Source organism: Pituophis catenifer, unplaced genomic scaffold (genome assembly GCF_029215685.1).
Source record: "Pituophis catenifer annectens isolate HBS135680 unplaced genomic scaffold, rPitCat1.0.hap2 SCAF_2, whole genome shotgun sequence".
NCBI lineage: Eukaryota > Metazoa > Chordata > Lepidosauria > Squamata > Colubridae > Pituophis > Pituophis catenifer.
In genome coordinates this window covers 209,892,047-209,906,569 of record NW_027256882.1, presented here as the reverse complement: position 1 = coordinate 209,906,569, position 14,523 = coordinate 209,892,047, and the positions used below count along the sequence as shown (strand labels likewise).

General features: G+C 37.4%; 1 protein-coding gene across 1 annotated transcript in view; it reads left to right on the top strand.

The window, feature by feature from the left end:
* Positions 1-1,319: 1,319 nt before the first annotated feature.
* Positions 1,320-14,523, top strand: part of SMC2 (structural maintenance of chromosomes 2) — a 29,352-nt gene continuing 16,148 nt past the window's right edge. The window contains exons 1-13 of the mRNA XM_070935498.1: positions 1,320-1,487; positions 2,028-2,177; positions 2,390-2,512; positions 3,019-3,057; positions 3,151-3,261; positions 3,379-3,423; positions 4,481-4,714; positions 5,664-5,813; positions 6,574-6,807; positions 8,444-8,603; positions 10,682-10,799; positions 10,986-11,124; positions 13,542-13,661. Of these exons, the coding sequence (XP_070791599.1) occupies positions 1,320-1,487; positions 2,028-2,177; positions 2,390-2,512; positions 3,019-3,057; positions 3,151-3,261; positions 3,379-3,423; positions 4,481-4,714; positions 5,664-5,813; positions 6,574-6,807; positions 8,444-8,603; positions 10,682-10,799; positions 10,986-11,124; positions 13,542-13,661 (1,791 nt within the window). The remainder of the gene's footprint in view (positions 1,488-2,027; positions 2,178-2,389; positions 2,513-3,018; positions 3,058-3,150; positions 3,262-3,378; positions 3,424-4,480; positions 4,715-5,663; positions 5,814-6,573; positions 6,808-8,443; positions 8,604-10,681; positions 10,800-10,985; positions 11,125-13,541; positions 13,662-14,523) is intronic.

Genomic DNA, 14,523 nt, shown 5'->3' with positions numbered 1-14,523 from the left:
TCCCCTAAATTATTAGGGGCCCAAATATCCGCAAAGTTTTGGTTGTTGTTTTTTTTTGCTTCCTCCCCACCCCGAAGCATCTTAAACTAATCAAAGAGCACTTTTAGACTGTCAATCAAGGGAGTTTTATGTCGACCTAAATCCGATTGAATTGAACACTTCGGATTCAGATTCTTTATAGATAGATAGATAGATAGATAGATAGATAGATAGATAGATAGATAGATAATATTATATTATATATATTTTGGATATATTTGGATATATATATTATATATATATAAATCATATCCAGTAGTAGAAGTAGTTTTTGGACTCTTCAATTGTTTGGCATATGCTGGATAGGCAGTTTTGAAAACATTTAAAATGCCTTATTGCAACTTTTGTGTTTTGAACATAGACATCTTTATTATTGAGCTGGTAGAGATGCAATATTACACACCTATGTTCAGGCAGTCCTCGACTTACAACAGTTCTTTTAGGGACTGTTCAAAATTACAGCGGCACTGAAAAAAGTGACTTATGGTCGTTTTTCACACTTAAGGACCGTTGCAACATCCCCATGGTCATGTGATTAGAATTCAGATGCTTGGCAATGGGTTCATACTTATGACCATTGCAGCATCCTGGGGTCGTGTGATCCCCTTTTTGCGACCTTTTGAGAAGCAAAGTCAATGGGGAAGCCAGATTCACTTAACAACCGTGTTACTAACTTATCAACTGCAGTGATTCACTTAACAACTGCGGCAAGAAAAGTTGTAAAATGGGGCAAAACTCACTTAACAACAGAAATTTTGGCCTCAATTGTGATCGTAAATCAAGGACTACCTGTATATTCCAACTGCATTTACTCATAGACAAGAGTCTGTGTGGGTTGAAGCCTAAATACTCCAAGAAATTTGTGGGTTTTGTCTAGCGCAGATAGTTAACTGTTGGGATACAGTTTTTGCCAAATGTTTTTTTGAAAAGATATGCTTATCAACTCCCCATATATATTCTACACGGCTTCAAAGCAAATATTAATTGCTCCTGCATAATATGGGAGATCTAATAATGAAGTCATTGGGACTTAATTTGTGATATTGCTATCAATATCTGTATATGATCCATTTATATAGAAATGATCCATTTCTACTTGTTAAATTACACATTGTTCAGTTGATTGAATAGTAATTGCTTTTCCTACTCCTAGCTGTTGGGTTATATTAAAGGGGCTTTATAAAGCAGGCATATATTTTGAACTGTGGAATAATGGAAGAAATGTTTATTTTATAGGGTGGAGGTGAATTTACTTGGAATCTATAGGGAAATTAGCTGAAATGTACATCAGGTCAATTATTCTTGAAGGTTTTAAGTCTTATGCTCAGAGGACAGAAGTTAATGATTTTGACCCTCTATTCAATGCTATTACCGGCTTAAACGGAAGTGGCAAATCAAATATCCTGGACTCCATCTGTTTTTTATTGGGAATCACCAATCTGTCACAGGTAAGTGTGTATATCTTAGATATTGGCTACCTTTAAAAAATTCTGCTCTTAGCATGTTTAATGTTGACTCTTGGACTAGCTCTAAAGTATATTTTCTTCTTAAAATTCCATATAAATCCTGATAATGTGTTAAACATTTATCTTTATTTGCAAGAGAATGATAATTTAACATGCCAAATTCATTTGATAAAAGTATAAACATTGTGGAAAAATTCTTTTACATTTTGGCTGTGGGCCTTTTCACAAATAATTTTTATAAACAAAATATTTTGAGAAGGACAGACTCCGATAATCTTTTAAAATAAATTTTGCCCATACCATATCCCTTAAAATGGGTTTATCTTGTCTCTTAAGTGAACTGAATTGTAGATTGGAATGATGGGTTGACAATACATGTAAAATGTACAAAAGGTTTATACAGGAGCATAATATTTGTTTTAAATAGAATCAGTAAATTTATTTTGTGATGCAATCCTATAACCCAAGCATCCCTATCTGTTTATCTTACTGGTATCATTTTGTCTTAAAAATTAATTTTAGGTGAGAGCTTCCAACTTGCAAGATCTTGTTTACAAAAATGGGCAGGCTGGAATTACTAAGGCTTCTGTTTCTATCACTTTCGATAATTTTGATAAGAAGCAGAGTCCACTAGGATTTGAGAATCATGACGAGATAACAGTCACAAGACAGGTGAGCTAATGTGATATCTTAAGTCCTTGTGTGATGTCTATTAAGTATTTTAAAAAAAATTGGTGCAAGTAGAAAAACTAAAACTTTGCATCTTGATTTTTTTTCCGAATAGTTTAGAAGGGAGGTCATTTTTAAAACAGTGTATGTTAAATGGTCAATTTTTTTGAGATGACAGGTCATACACTAATAGTCCTTTGTCATTCATTTTCTAGGTGGTGATTGGAGGTAGAAATAAATACTTAATCAATGGTGTCAATGCAAACAATACCAGAGTACAAGATCTCTTCTGCTCTGTTGGATTGAATGTCAATAATCCTCATTTTCTTATTATGCAGGTAATGTATGTATGTTCATAACCTTTTTTATTGTATTGTCCTTCTAGATTGTAAATTGGTGATGCTTTTTATCATTTGATATGCTTTTTCTCTGTTTTTAAGCTCATTTTTCCTTGTCAAAACCTAATTAGCTTCGGCTAACTCAGTCCAGAATTAAACATATGATCTTTTGTTCTTCTTCATAGTTGGTTGCATGCCTTTAAGCACGTCTGCATCTAATGATCTATGGATGGGCATGAATCTAGTGTCAAAAAGGATATTACAGGAATATCACTGATCGCCTTGTAAAATTATAGATGGGAAAACATAGTAACAAAGCTTTCCATGAGCTACTACCATACCCTTGTCCAGTGGGTTTTGTTACAAATGTGCTGTGATAATTTTTGTCCCACTTTCCAGATACTCTTTCCAAGGGAGATATGCACCATAATTCACTATATGTAGATTATAATAAGGCCTTTAAAATACTAAGATATTAATAGCTGGCTATTTTCCTTCTATCTTAGGGCCGAATTACCAAAGTACTCAATATGAAGCCCCCAGAGGTAAGCATGACACTGTATTTTCTATTGTGATTTTTATCTTTTAAACAGCTTGACCTGTGGTTGTATTATATATTTTTATTCTTGCTGTTCTAGATACTGGCTATGATTGAAGAAGCAGCTGGCACAAGGATGTATGAGTGTAAGAAACTAGCAGCACAAAAAACTATTGAGAAAAAAGAAGCAAAACTCAAAGAAATTTGCACGGTACCAGCATTATGGTTACTTGATCCTATATTTATACTAGTCCCCTTAAGAAAACAGAATTGCCATCGTTCAATTTGAGAATTGAAAAATTAAGTACATCTTGCTTTTCATTTACAGATTTTAGAGGAAGAAATCACACCCACCTTGCAAAAACTGAAAGAGGTATTTACAGTTTAAACTAAACAGAATTTACAATAAAACTCCATCTTTGATTAGATTTAGTCCTAAGAACTGATTGTATGCAGCATTATTAACCATTTGTCTAGTTAATAAAAAAAATAATTCGTTGTGTTCAAGCAACCTCAATCGATAAATGAAATAATTTGATTCACTGCAATTAGACTTTGCATTTCATTTCTATTGCACCCATGGGCAAAATCCAAAAATATGCAAGTGGAAAAGTGTTTATGCAATAAAAATGTCCCTCTTTCCTTCTCCTATTTATCACCTGCTGGGCAACTGAAGGACCGCAAGAGAGAGAAGGAATCTCTCAGTTTCATTCATGCAGAACAGCTGTTCTGTCATACAGGTAGTCCTCGACTTAAAACAGTTTGTTTGGTGATCATTCAAAGTTACAATGGCACTGAAAAATGTGACTTACGACAGTTACAACCTTTGCAGCATCCCCATGATCATGTGATCAAAATGCAGATGCTTGGCAACTGGTTCATATTTACAACTGTTGCTGTGTCCCAAGGTCCTCTGATAATATTTTTCAGCCTTCTGACAAGCAAAGGCAATGGGGAAGCCAGATTCAATTAACGATCGGGTTACTAACTTATCAACTGCAGTGATTCACTTAGCAACTGTGCCAAGAAAGGTTGTAAAATGGAGCAAAACTCACTTAACAAATGTCTTACTTAACAACCAAAATTTTGAGTTTCAGTTGTGGTTGTCAGTTGAGGGCTACCTGCATTCTAATGGAATATAGGTTGTCCCTGACTTATGACCACAGTTGAGCCCAAAATTTCGGTTGCTAAGCAAGACAGTTAAGTGAGTTTTGCTCCATTTTATGACTTTTCATGTTCCATTTGCTAAGTGAATTTTGATCATGTGATGATAGGGATGCTACAATGGTCACGTGTGGTCAAATGTCACTTTTTTCAGTGCTGTTGTAACTTTGAACTGTCACTAAATGAACTATTGTAAGTTGAGGACTACCTGTATATTCTGGTTTGTTGTAGCTGTCCGTGATGCATTATTTTATTTGCCTAACCAGGAACGATCCTCCTATTTGGAATACCAAAAAGTTGTGAGAGAGATAGAACATCTGAACCGTCTGTATGTGGCATATCAATTTACAATAGCTGAAGAAACCAAGGTACATTCTGCTGATGTGCTAAAGGAGATGGAAAGCAGCATTTCAAAACTGCAAGAAGAGATGACTGAAAATGAGAAGAAAGTGAAGGAACTCAGCAAAGAAATATCAGAGATGGAAAAGAAAAGGGATCAAGTAAGACCTATCCAGTTACTTTATTACAATACGCTAATACAAGTAGTAAAACTCATTTTTAGCCACTTTATTAAAATTATAAGCTGTCCACGTGTAAAGAATAAAACTTTGAAAGCTTTATTTGTTTGAAGAAATAATGTCTTATAGAAATATTTAAACAATTAATTGAACAACTAGAGGCTAGTAAAGTATTCAGGTTGACAGTACTTAACTCCAGTTAATCTAGGTCAGGAGTCCCCAACCCCTGAGCCACAGCCCACTATTGGGCTGTGGCCGACTCGGAATCGGGCTGCACAAGCAGTGGGGGAGCATGCTCGCAAAGCTCCAGTGCTGGGTACTTGCTCTTGTGCACAAAACTCCATTGAGCATGTGCAGCCATTTGCAGAGAACCATTTACCCCCCCCCCTTGCAAGTCCGCCAAGCTGGAAAGGTTGGGGACCACTGATCTAGATAACTGATTACAACAAAAAAGAAGAGCCTTTGTCTTGAAGTTGTTAGCACATTGTTAACCCACTTTTGAACACTAAACAGAGGTATAGCCAGGTCAGAAAGGCTCAAACTTTCTATAGTTCAGGGCACTAAACAAGCATGTTTAATGTCTGGATTCATGTAGTGCTTAACTCACAAACCGGCATAAAATACTGAATGGGCTACAATCTTAAAACATGTTAAGCCAATATCAAGAACAGGGGGCTTTGTATGATGTGTAAGGATAGATAATGTGCTTTTCTGTGTGCTCCACAGTTAGTTCCTGTCTAGATTTTGCTTAAAGAATCCTTCAAGAATCTGACATTATTCTTCAGGGAAGGATTTTAATATTGTTGGCTTTTGTTTCATTCCCTGTGTGTGTGTGTGTGTGTGTGTGTGTTAGTGAAATGCCTGAGGAAGATGGGTAGAGGTACTATTGCAAACATAAATCTGCTTCTATTAAAACAAATTATATTCGTAGGAATTTGGTGGTGCGCTCCATTCTCTAGAGGAAAGTCTTGCCGAGATTCAGAGAACTGATACCAAAGTACAAAGTACCCTTGCTATCAAAAAGCAAAATTTACAAAGTGAAGAGAAAAAGCGGAAAGAATTGGTTAAAGCCATGGAAGAGGTAAGCAATGGAAATGCTCTTAAAAATATGCACTATTTTCCCCCTCGTTTAATTATATTCATGATAAGCTTATGTTTGAAAATATATAATGTACTGTATACAAGTACTTCTACACTAGGATATCACAGTATTTTAAAAGTACATATAGTTCTCACTTAGTGACCACTTGTTCGGTGATCCTTCAAAGTTATGATGACACCGAAACAGGAGATTTTATGACTGGTCCTCGAAGATGTGGCCGTCACAGCGTCCCTATGATCAAGTGATTGCAATTCGGTTGCTTGGCAACCAGTGTTCGTGTACAGCGGTTGCAGCATCCCACGGTCATGTGATCACCGCTTACAACCTTCACAGTTGTTTTCAGACTAGCAAAGTGAATGGAAAAGCCAGCCTAGTCACATGACATTGTATTTAATGACTACAGCTGAAACTGATAACATAACTTGACACAGTCATGTGATGTTTTACTTTATGACCACATAAATAAACTATGAACACAGTGAGGCTTATTTCTGAATAAATATATGTAGATGTGATCTAAACTGCAGAAGAGCACCCAAAACAGCCCCAGAGTCAGGATTGGCCAGCCAAATTCATTATTCTCTTAAGGTCACAGTTGTTTTAATTGTCAACTTTCATTGGAATTTTATTGTGGGATAAAGTAGGATTGCACTTAGCTTTTCTTATTAATTCGTATATTTTTTTTTCTTTTTTAAATTGGCCTTTTAATCATACATTTATTTATTTATTTTTGTTTTAGGATTCTAAAGCTTTAGCCTTGAAGGAAAAAGAAGTCCAGAAGTTGAGAGATGCTTTGAGTGTTTTTCAGGAAGAAAACAATAAAGACACTGAGGCTCTGGCTGCAGCACAGCAGCATTTCAATGCAGTGTCAGCTGGCCTGTCCAGCAGTGAAGATGGGGAAGATGCTACTCTTGCCGGACAGATGATGACTTGCAAGAATGACATAAGCAAAGCAGAGACAGAAGCGAAACAAGTAAGTAATAAATGTGTGTCTCTGGGCAAATTGGGTGCACCGTACCATTAAATGCCACATACAGGTAGTCCTTGTCTTACGATCGTAATGGACCCCCAAAAATGTCCGTCATAAGTCATGATGGTAGTCAATCACTTGGCGAGACAAAATTTTCTGACTTCTTTGCTGCATTTGCTTGCAAATGAATGTGGTTGTTGTTAATCAAACACAGGGGACATTAAGCAAAACTATTCCTATGGCCATTTTTTGCTGGAAACTGGTAAAAAAGGTCAGAAATGGAAAAAACATTGTTAATTGTGGTCTCATGATCACCATATACTGGAATTGGCCATAAAAGTGAGAGAGTTGCAAGTGTCCATCGGAACTCTAGAACTGGGTTGTAAGTAGCTTTTGGGTGGAGAGGGTCTGTCATAACTTCAAATAGTTAAGGGAGGAATACCTGTATATCAAAAATAACTTAAAAGACTATTGTGAGCTGTGGGATTTCAACTCATGAAGTCAGAAAGCAGTGATAAAAAGAGGTATCTGGAATAAGGAAGGAGTTGAAGTGGGTTTTTCGGGGGGGGGGGGTGATATATCCAATATATATATTTTCTGTACTAAAGATGAGATCTTTTTTTTTCAACTTCTATTATGGGCTCTCTTGAATTTTAATTTGCTGCCACGGATTCTACACCTCTCCCCGAGTTCTATGAATGTGCTCCTAAATAGCTGGAAGAGAACGCAAATATCATTTTTTGAAATGTTTTCTCTGACGTTACATCAGGACATTTGAGCCAATGGGTACTACTGTAAAGTATATTCTGCTCTGTCCATTGGTCAAACCCTAAAAGCATCCATTTTCTAAATGGTCATTTTTTAAAAATTGCAACAGGAGAGATTCATAGGGTGCCTATCAGCCTTCCCTTGGCAATTGCATGTTAAGAACATTCTTTACAATAGTCACTTTATCTGATTAAATATTAACATTTGGCTTCATTCCTGATTCATTCCCTCTTGGCCAGAGGGATTAGATTTTAGGACTGAGGATTACAACTGGAGAAAGAAGTTGGCTGCCCAACTTCTTTCTCCAGTTGTAATCCTCAGTGCTAAAGTTGGCTGCCCAAGCCGTTCTATTGGAAATCGTTGTTTCCTTCCTGTGGAGTTGGGAAAACAGTAATATAAGATGTTTTGCACATCTTCCTATTTTTAGGATTAGGATATGACTCTTGTCTGCAGGCCCAGATTTGCTCATGTCTTACCTTCAACTATTATAAGATATGTTTGCATGAAATATTGTTTCCCTACCAGACTGGATAAACGTTTAGGCCCTGGGAGCAACCATTCCTGTTTCTGGGGAATCCTTCATAAAGGTATCTGTAGAGAGGGCAGAGCTGACATTTTCAGGCTCATTTTTATGTTTTAAGGGGTTTATGATTTTCCCGTTCTATTCTTTATGGTCAGGACCATTTTCCTTTGCCAGTTTTACCCATTTAAACTGTCAACATTCCCCTTCTCCGAAAAGATGTTTGGTGCATAAAGTCAGATGATTCACGATGCTTACTTTTTTTTAATGACTGTTTCTAGGAAAGTTAACTTCATTCCAAAGTAAAAGATCTGAATCAGAACTTCACGCTAAATATTTCTTTTTTTGAAGGCTCAGATGAAACTGAAACACGCGCAGCAAGAACTAAAGACTAAACAGAGTGAGGTAAAAAAAATGGATGGTGGCTATAAGAAAGATCAAGAATCCTTTGAAGCAGCTAAAAACCAGAAAGAGAAACTTGAACGTGAAATGAAGAAACTCAACTATGAAGGTTTGTTTGCTCTCTCGAACGGAGGGCTTTGGTTTTACTTATTGTACACACACGGATGGAGATTCAAGACAAATTGCTGCTTACTTGGAGGACAATAACTCCAGGCTCAATTTGAACATGTCCTGCACTAACAGTAGTAACAGGTAGTCCTCGGCTTACGATCACAATTGAGCCCCTAATTTCAGTTGTCAAGTGAGACATTTGTTAAGTGAGTTTTGACCCATTTCAAGATCTTTCTTGCCAGAGTTGTTAGGTGAATCATGGCAGTTGATAAGTTAGTAACCCAGTTGTTAAGTGAATGTGGCTTCCCCATTGCTTTTGCATGTCGGAAGGTCGCAAAAGGTGATCACATGATCCCCAGGCCACTGCAGCGGTCATAAATACAAACCAGTTGCCAAGCAACCGAATGTTGATCAAGTGACGATGGGGATGCTGCAAAGGAGCCTTGGTAGTACAGTGGTCTAAAGCACCCTGTTATTAAGACCAGCTGCCTGCAATTACTGCAGGTTCGAATCTCGCCAGGCTCAAGGCTGACTCAGCCTTCCATCCTTTCTAAGGTAGGTAAATTGAGGACCCAGTTGTGGGGGCAATAAGCTGACTTTGTATAAATATACAAAAGTATGAAGGCTATTGCTGAGCACATTGTAAGCCGCCCTGAGTCTCCGGAGAAGGGCGGCATATAAATCAATTTTTTTTTTTAAAAAAAAAGGTTGTAACTGTGAATAATGGTCATAAGTCACATTTTTCAATGCCGTTGTAACTTTGAACGGTCACTAACCGAACTGTTGTAAGTCAAGGATTATCTGTACATAGATGTGATGTTGCATCTATATGAGCTAGAATATATGATGAATTAGTAACAATCGTGCCCATTTTGCACATTTTATATTAGGTAGCTTCTATATCAGGTTATAGAATATAACCTTTGGTGTATTTGGGTCTTTTCCCGTGTAAGATTGAGAGTATCTTGGTGACATTTCGACGAGGTCCCACTCGTCATCTTCAGGCTGGTGTCTTCGGCTTCATGCTTGTGTGAGGAAAGCATGATCGGAGCTGCCGTCTCTATAAATACTGGTGGGGAGATGTGGGGTGCTGGCTTTGTTGTTGTGAGCAGGTTGGTTGCCTGTGTTGTTACATCTTGATTGGTTGATGGAGTTAATGTTTGCAGATTAGTCAGCTGTTTCGTAACATCCGTGTGGGTGAGGTCCTTGATGTGTGCCCTTAGTCTTTTGTGTTTTAACGACCTGGGTAATGGGCTGTGTGTTAACATCCTGAGTTCTAGTGTTGTGATATCCTGAGTTTTTTGATGTGATATATATATGAGATATATATTCTATATCAGGTTATGAAAGGGACATGGTGGCTCAGTGGCTAAGACATTGAGCTTGTCGATCGAAAGGTCGGCAGTTCAGCGGTACAAATCCCTAGTGTGTAACTGGGTGAGCTCCCGTTACTTGTCCCAGCTTCTGCCAACCTAGCAGTTTGAAAGCACGTAAAAAATGCAAGTAGAAAAATAGGGACCCACCTTTGGTGGGAAGGTAACAGCATTCTGTGCACCTTTTTTTTTTTTTTTTTTTAATTTGATTTATATGCCGCCCTTCTCCAAAGACTCAGGGCGGCTTACAATGTGCTCAGCAATAGTCTTCATCCTTTTGTATATTTATACAAAGTCAGCTTATTGCCCCCACAACTGGGTCCTCAATTTACCTACCTTAGAAAGGATGGAAGGCTGAGTCAACCTTGAGCCTTGGCGAGATTTGAACCCTGCAGTAATTGCAGGCAGCTGGTCTTAATAACCAGCTTAATAACAGGGTGCCTTAAACCCCTGTACTACCAAGGCACCTTTGGCATTTAGTCATGCCGGCCACACGATCATGGAGACGTCTTCGGACAGCGCTGGCTCTTCGGCTTTGAAATGGAGATGAGCACCGTCCCCTAGAATCGGGAACAACTAGCACATATGTGTGAGGGGAACATTTACCTTTATATCAGGTTATAAGTTTCTGACTAATCAGCTTCTTCTGAATCCTTAGAAATAAATACTCTGGATAATGTTATTTATTCATTGGCTGTTCCAGATAAAAAAGAAGAGCATCTTTTAGAAAAGCAAAAGGAGTTATCCCGTGTGGTAAATCGTTTGAGGGAATCCTATGAAAATTTCCTGGCCAGGTTCCCCAATCTACGCTTTGAATACAGGTGAAGCTACAGAACATTAAATTGTATCTCCTGTCCCCAGACAAGAATTATGTTAAAATGTTTTACAGTTGAACTTGGAAACTGGGAAGAAACATTCTATCTTGGTCAAGTGATTTCACAATATTACTTAGTAACAACAAAATGTGCATTGAAAGCATTAATACATTTTCACAAATTGATTTTAAGGAATCCAGAAGCAAGCTGGAATCCAGATCGTGTGAAAGGGCTGGTTGCATCTTTGATTACTGTGAAAGATGTTTCTACAGCAACAGCACTAGAAGTAGTGGCTGGTGGTCGACTTTATAATGTTGTGGTGGACACTGAGGTGAGTTTCTCAAAGATGTTATTAAACGTATCACTTCTGGTCTTTTCTCAATTGTTTAACAGCAAGCCAAACACAGATTTAATAGCAAAGAGGAGCTAGACTTGTATTCGTGAGAGTATCTGAATGATATACTCGTAATTGCTTAAGCATATAATGATTCTGATAAATTAAAAAAGTAATGCATAAAATAATGCTTACTTCTTAATTGTATTATTTTTGAAAAGTTTTTTCAGTTTTATTTTTTATACACATAATATAAAATGCACATTTTCTTATACATAATTAATCATACGTGTATATATTTTCCTTAAAGAAAGCATTAAAATAAAGACATTTTAATTACATTCGGAATTGCTCTTCTACCTTTTCTTCCCTCGTTTTGCAACAAACCTTCTTCTCCTTTCTTTCCTTCCCAACCTCCTCTCCTCTCCTACTTTCTCCTTCCTCCTCTCCTCCCTCCCTCCTTCCCCTTCCTTCCCCCACCCCTCTCTTCTTTCCCCCTTCTGACCTTCTCTCCTACTCCTGTCCCCTGTCCTTCCTTCCTTCCTCTCCTTTTCCCTTTCTTCCCTTCCTGTCACTCCCTCTCTTCTTCCTACCCTCTACTCCCCTCCCCTTTCTATCTTCTTTGTTATATAATATTCTTCTTGTTTGGTATCTGAGCAATTACTCAGAATTGTATTATTTTTGTAATGTTTAAGATCACCATTCAAACTATATTTTATAACTTGCATATAGTGTTTGTGTAGAGCATGGGTGTCAAACTTGCGGCGTCATGCCGTCATGTGATGTTTCACAATGTTTTGCCCCTTCACGGAGTTGGGGTGGGCGTGGCCTGCACATGATGCATCCAGCCTGTGGGCTGCCAGTTTGACATACCTGGTGTAGACAGAGTTTGTGCATGTCAAAAATATACAGGTAATCCTCAACTTACAACAGTTCACTTAATGACTATTCAAAGTTACAATCGCACTGAAAAATGTGACTTATGACCGTTTTTCACACTTAAGACCCTTGCAGCATCCCCATGGTCACGTGATCAAAATTCAGATGCTTGTTCATATTTCTGACAGTTGCAGTGTCCCGGAATCATGTGATCGCTTTTTGCGATCCATAAAACCAAGTCAGTGGGGAAGACAGATCCACTTAACAACCGTATTATTAACTTTACAACTGCATTGATTCACTTAACAAATGTGGCAAGAAAGGTTGTAAAATAGGGCAAAATTCACTTAACAACTGATTCGCTTAGCAACAGAAATGTTGGGTCAAATTGTGATCATAAGTCGAGCACTACCTGTACAATGTACATAATATTGTATATAGTTATTAATAAGTTAGATGAATCCTAATGTTTTAAAAAACTATATAGTTTTAACACTATATTTTTCTGAATAGTTTTTAATCCCAGAGCTATAATTGCACTCAACAATGAACTAAAGGGCCACCATCAGTGAGCTGTTGGACAGCATTACTTGGTCTGTTGTGTGGATGTTTGGGTGGTTTATGGGTGGGGAATTGTGGTGGGTGGGGGTGTGTTTGGGGATTGTTATGTGTGTTGGACTTGGTTTTTGGGCGTTAAGTGAATTTCGTTGTATGGGTATACTGTGAATACACGTACAATGACAATAAAGTTTTTGTTGTTATTATTATTATACGCAAAATGACAATATACACAGCAGACGAGATAACCATGCTGGATTTCGTATTCCAAATCACTAGTCGAACACTTCCCAAGCATTTAGGACTGCGTGACAGCCCCTGATCTCCGTTCCTTCCGCAAAGACCTGAAGACATGGCTTTTTAAGCAAATTGTCTGATTCTGTTTTGGGAGTTTTAATTGTTTTTTTTTTTAATTTGATTTATATGCCGCCCTTCTCCGGAGACTCCGGGCAGCTTACAATGCATTAAGCAATAGCCTTCATACTTTTGTATATTTTACAAAGTCAGTTTATTGCCCCCATAACTGGGTCCTCAATTTATCTACCTTAGAAAGGATGGAAGGCTGAGTCAACCTTGAGCCTGGCAAGATTCGAACTTACTAATTGCAGACAGCTGGAGTTAAATTACAATGCATTAGTCTGCTGAGGTATCCAGGTTCTTTAAGACTCTTAATTAATTGTGGGATTTTAATTGAATCTTTTAATCTTATTTATTATTGCTGTTTTATTGTGATTTTACTGTTGTGAGCCGCCCCAAGTCCTTCGGGAGAAGGGCGGCATATAAATTTTAATAAAATAAATAAATAAATAAATAAATAAATAAATAATAATAATAATTATTATTATTATTATTATAATTATAATTATCATCATCATCATCATCATATATTTTTATTACTGTAATAAATTTTACCTGCAGCTGCAGGTAAAATGGGTTAGTAAATATGTGAGCAATTTTTTTTTAATTCTTCTCTTTAGGTTACTGGGAAAAAACTGTTAGAAAAAGGAGAACTGAAGCGTCGATATACTATTATTCCACTGAATAAAATTTCATCGAGATGTATTGGAAAAGAAACTATCAAAGTGGCCAAAACCTTGGTATATTTTCTTTTGTAGGGGTTTTGAACGTATTTCTATACTAGTTTTTTTTTAATTCTCTTTCTCAGCTTTCCACATGTTATGAACCCAGACAATTATTTTTAATATGTATTTTCTTGTTCTTTATTTTTCTTAATACATATCTCCATCAAAGTTTTTATTTTATTTTAATGATAATATTAAATTTAATATTTCAATTGCAAAGTGATTGTCTTGGCAACGGTAGCTTTGAGATTAAAATAGATGGGGTTCATTAACCCTTTCCAAAGAGTGTTCCTCAGATCCGTGGGGATCACAACTTCCAGAATTCCGAACCAGCAACTGAATGCTGGGAGTTGCAATTACCACTGAGTGCAAATGCATTATTCTAGGGAGGGAATTTTTCCTTTTTCCCCTGGAATATTTTCATCCGTTTGTTACAAAAACATTGTAATTTTCCACAAATAAATATCCCAGAAGAGAAAATGGCTTGCAGGATTCTGAATATGAGGCATTCCAGGAGGCAAACAGACTTCCTTGACATCAAATTTCAATGCTGCGTTTTGTATATCCCCAATTACCACACCAGGATGCAGTCTGGCCTACGTTTATAAATAGCTTCTGCCTGACCAGCAGTAGACTGATATAATGACCGTAAGCTGAAAAACAAATCTCTATACCAGTGTTTCTCAACCTTGGCCGCTGGACGATGTGTGGACTTCCAACTCCCAGAATTCCCCAGCCAGCTTGGCTGGCTGGGGAATTCTGGGAGTTGAAGTCCACACATCGTCCAGCGGCCAAGGTTGAGAAACACTGCTCTATACAATTGTCTTATGTCGTAGAATTTAGGAAAAATAAATTCTGAGTCAGGCCTTCTTTTCCT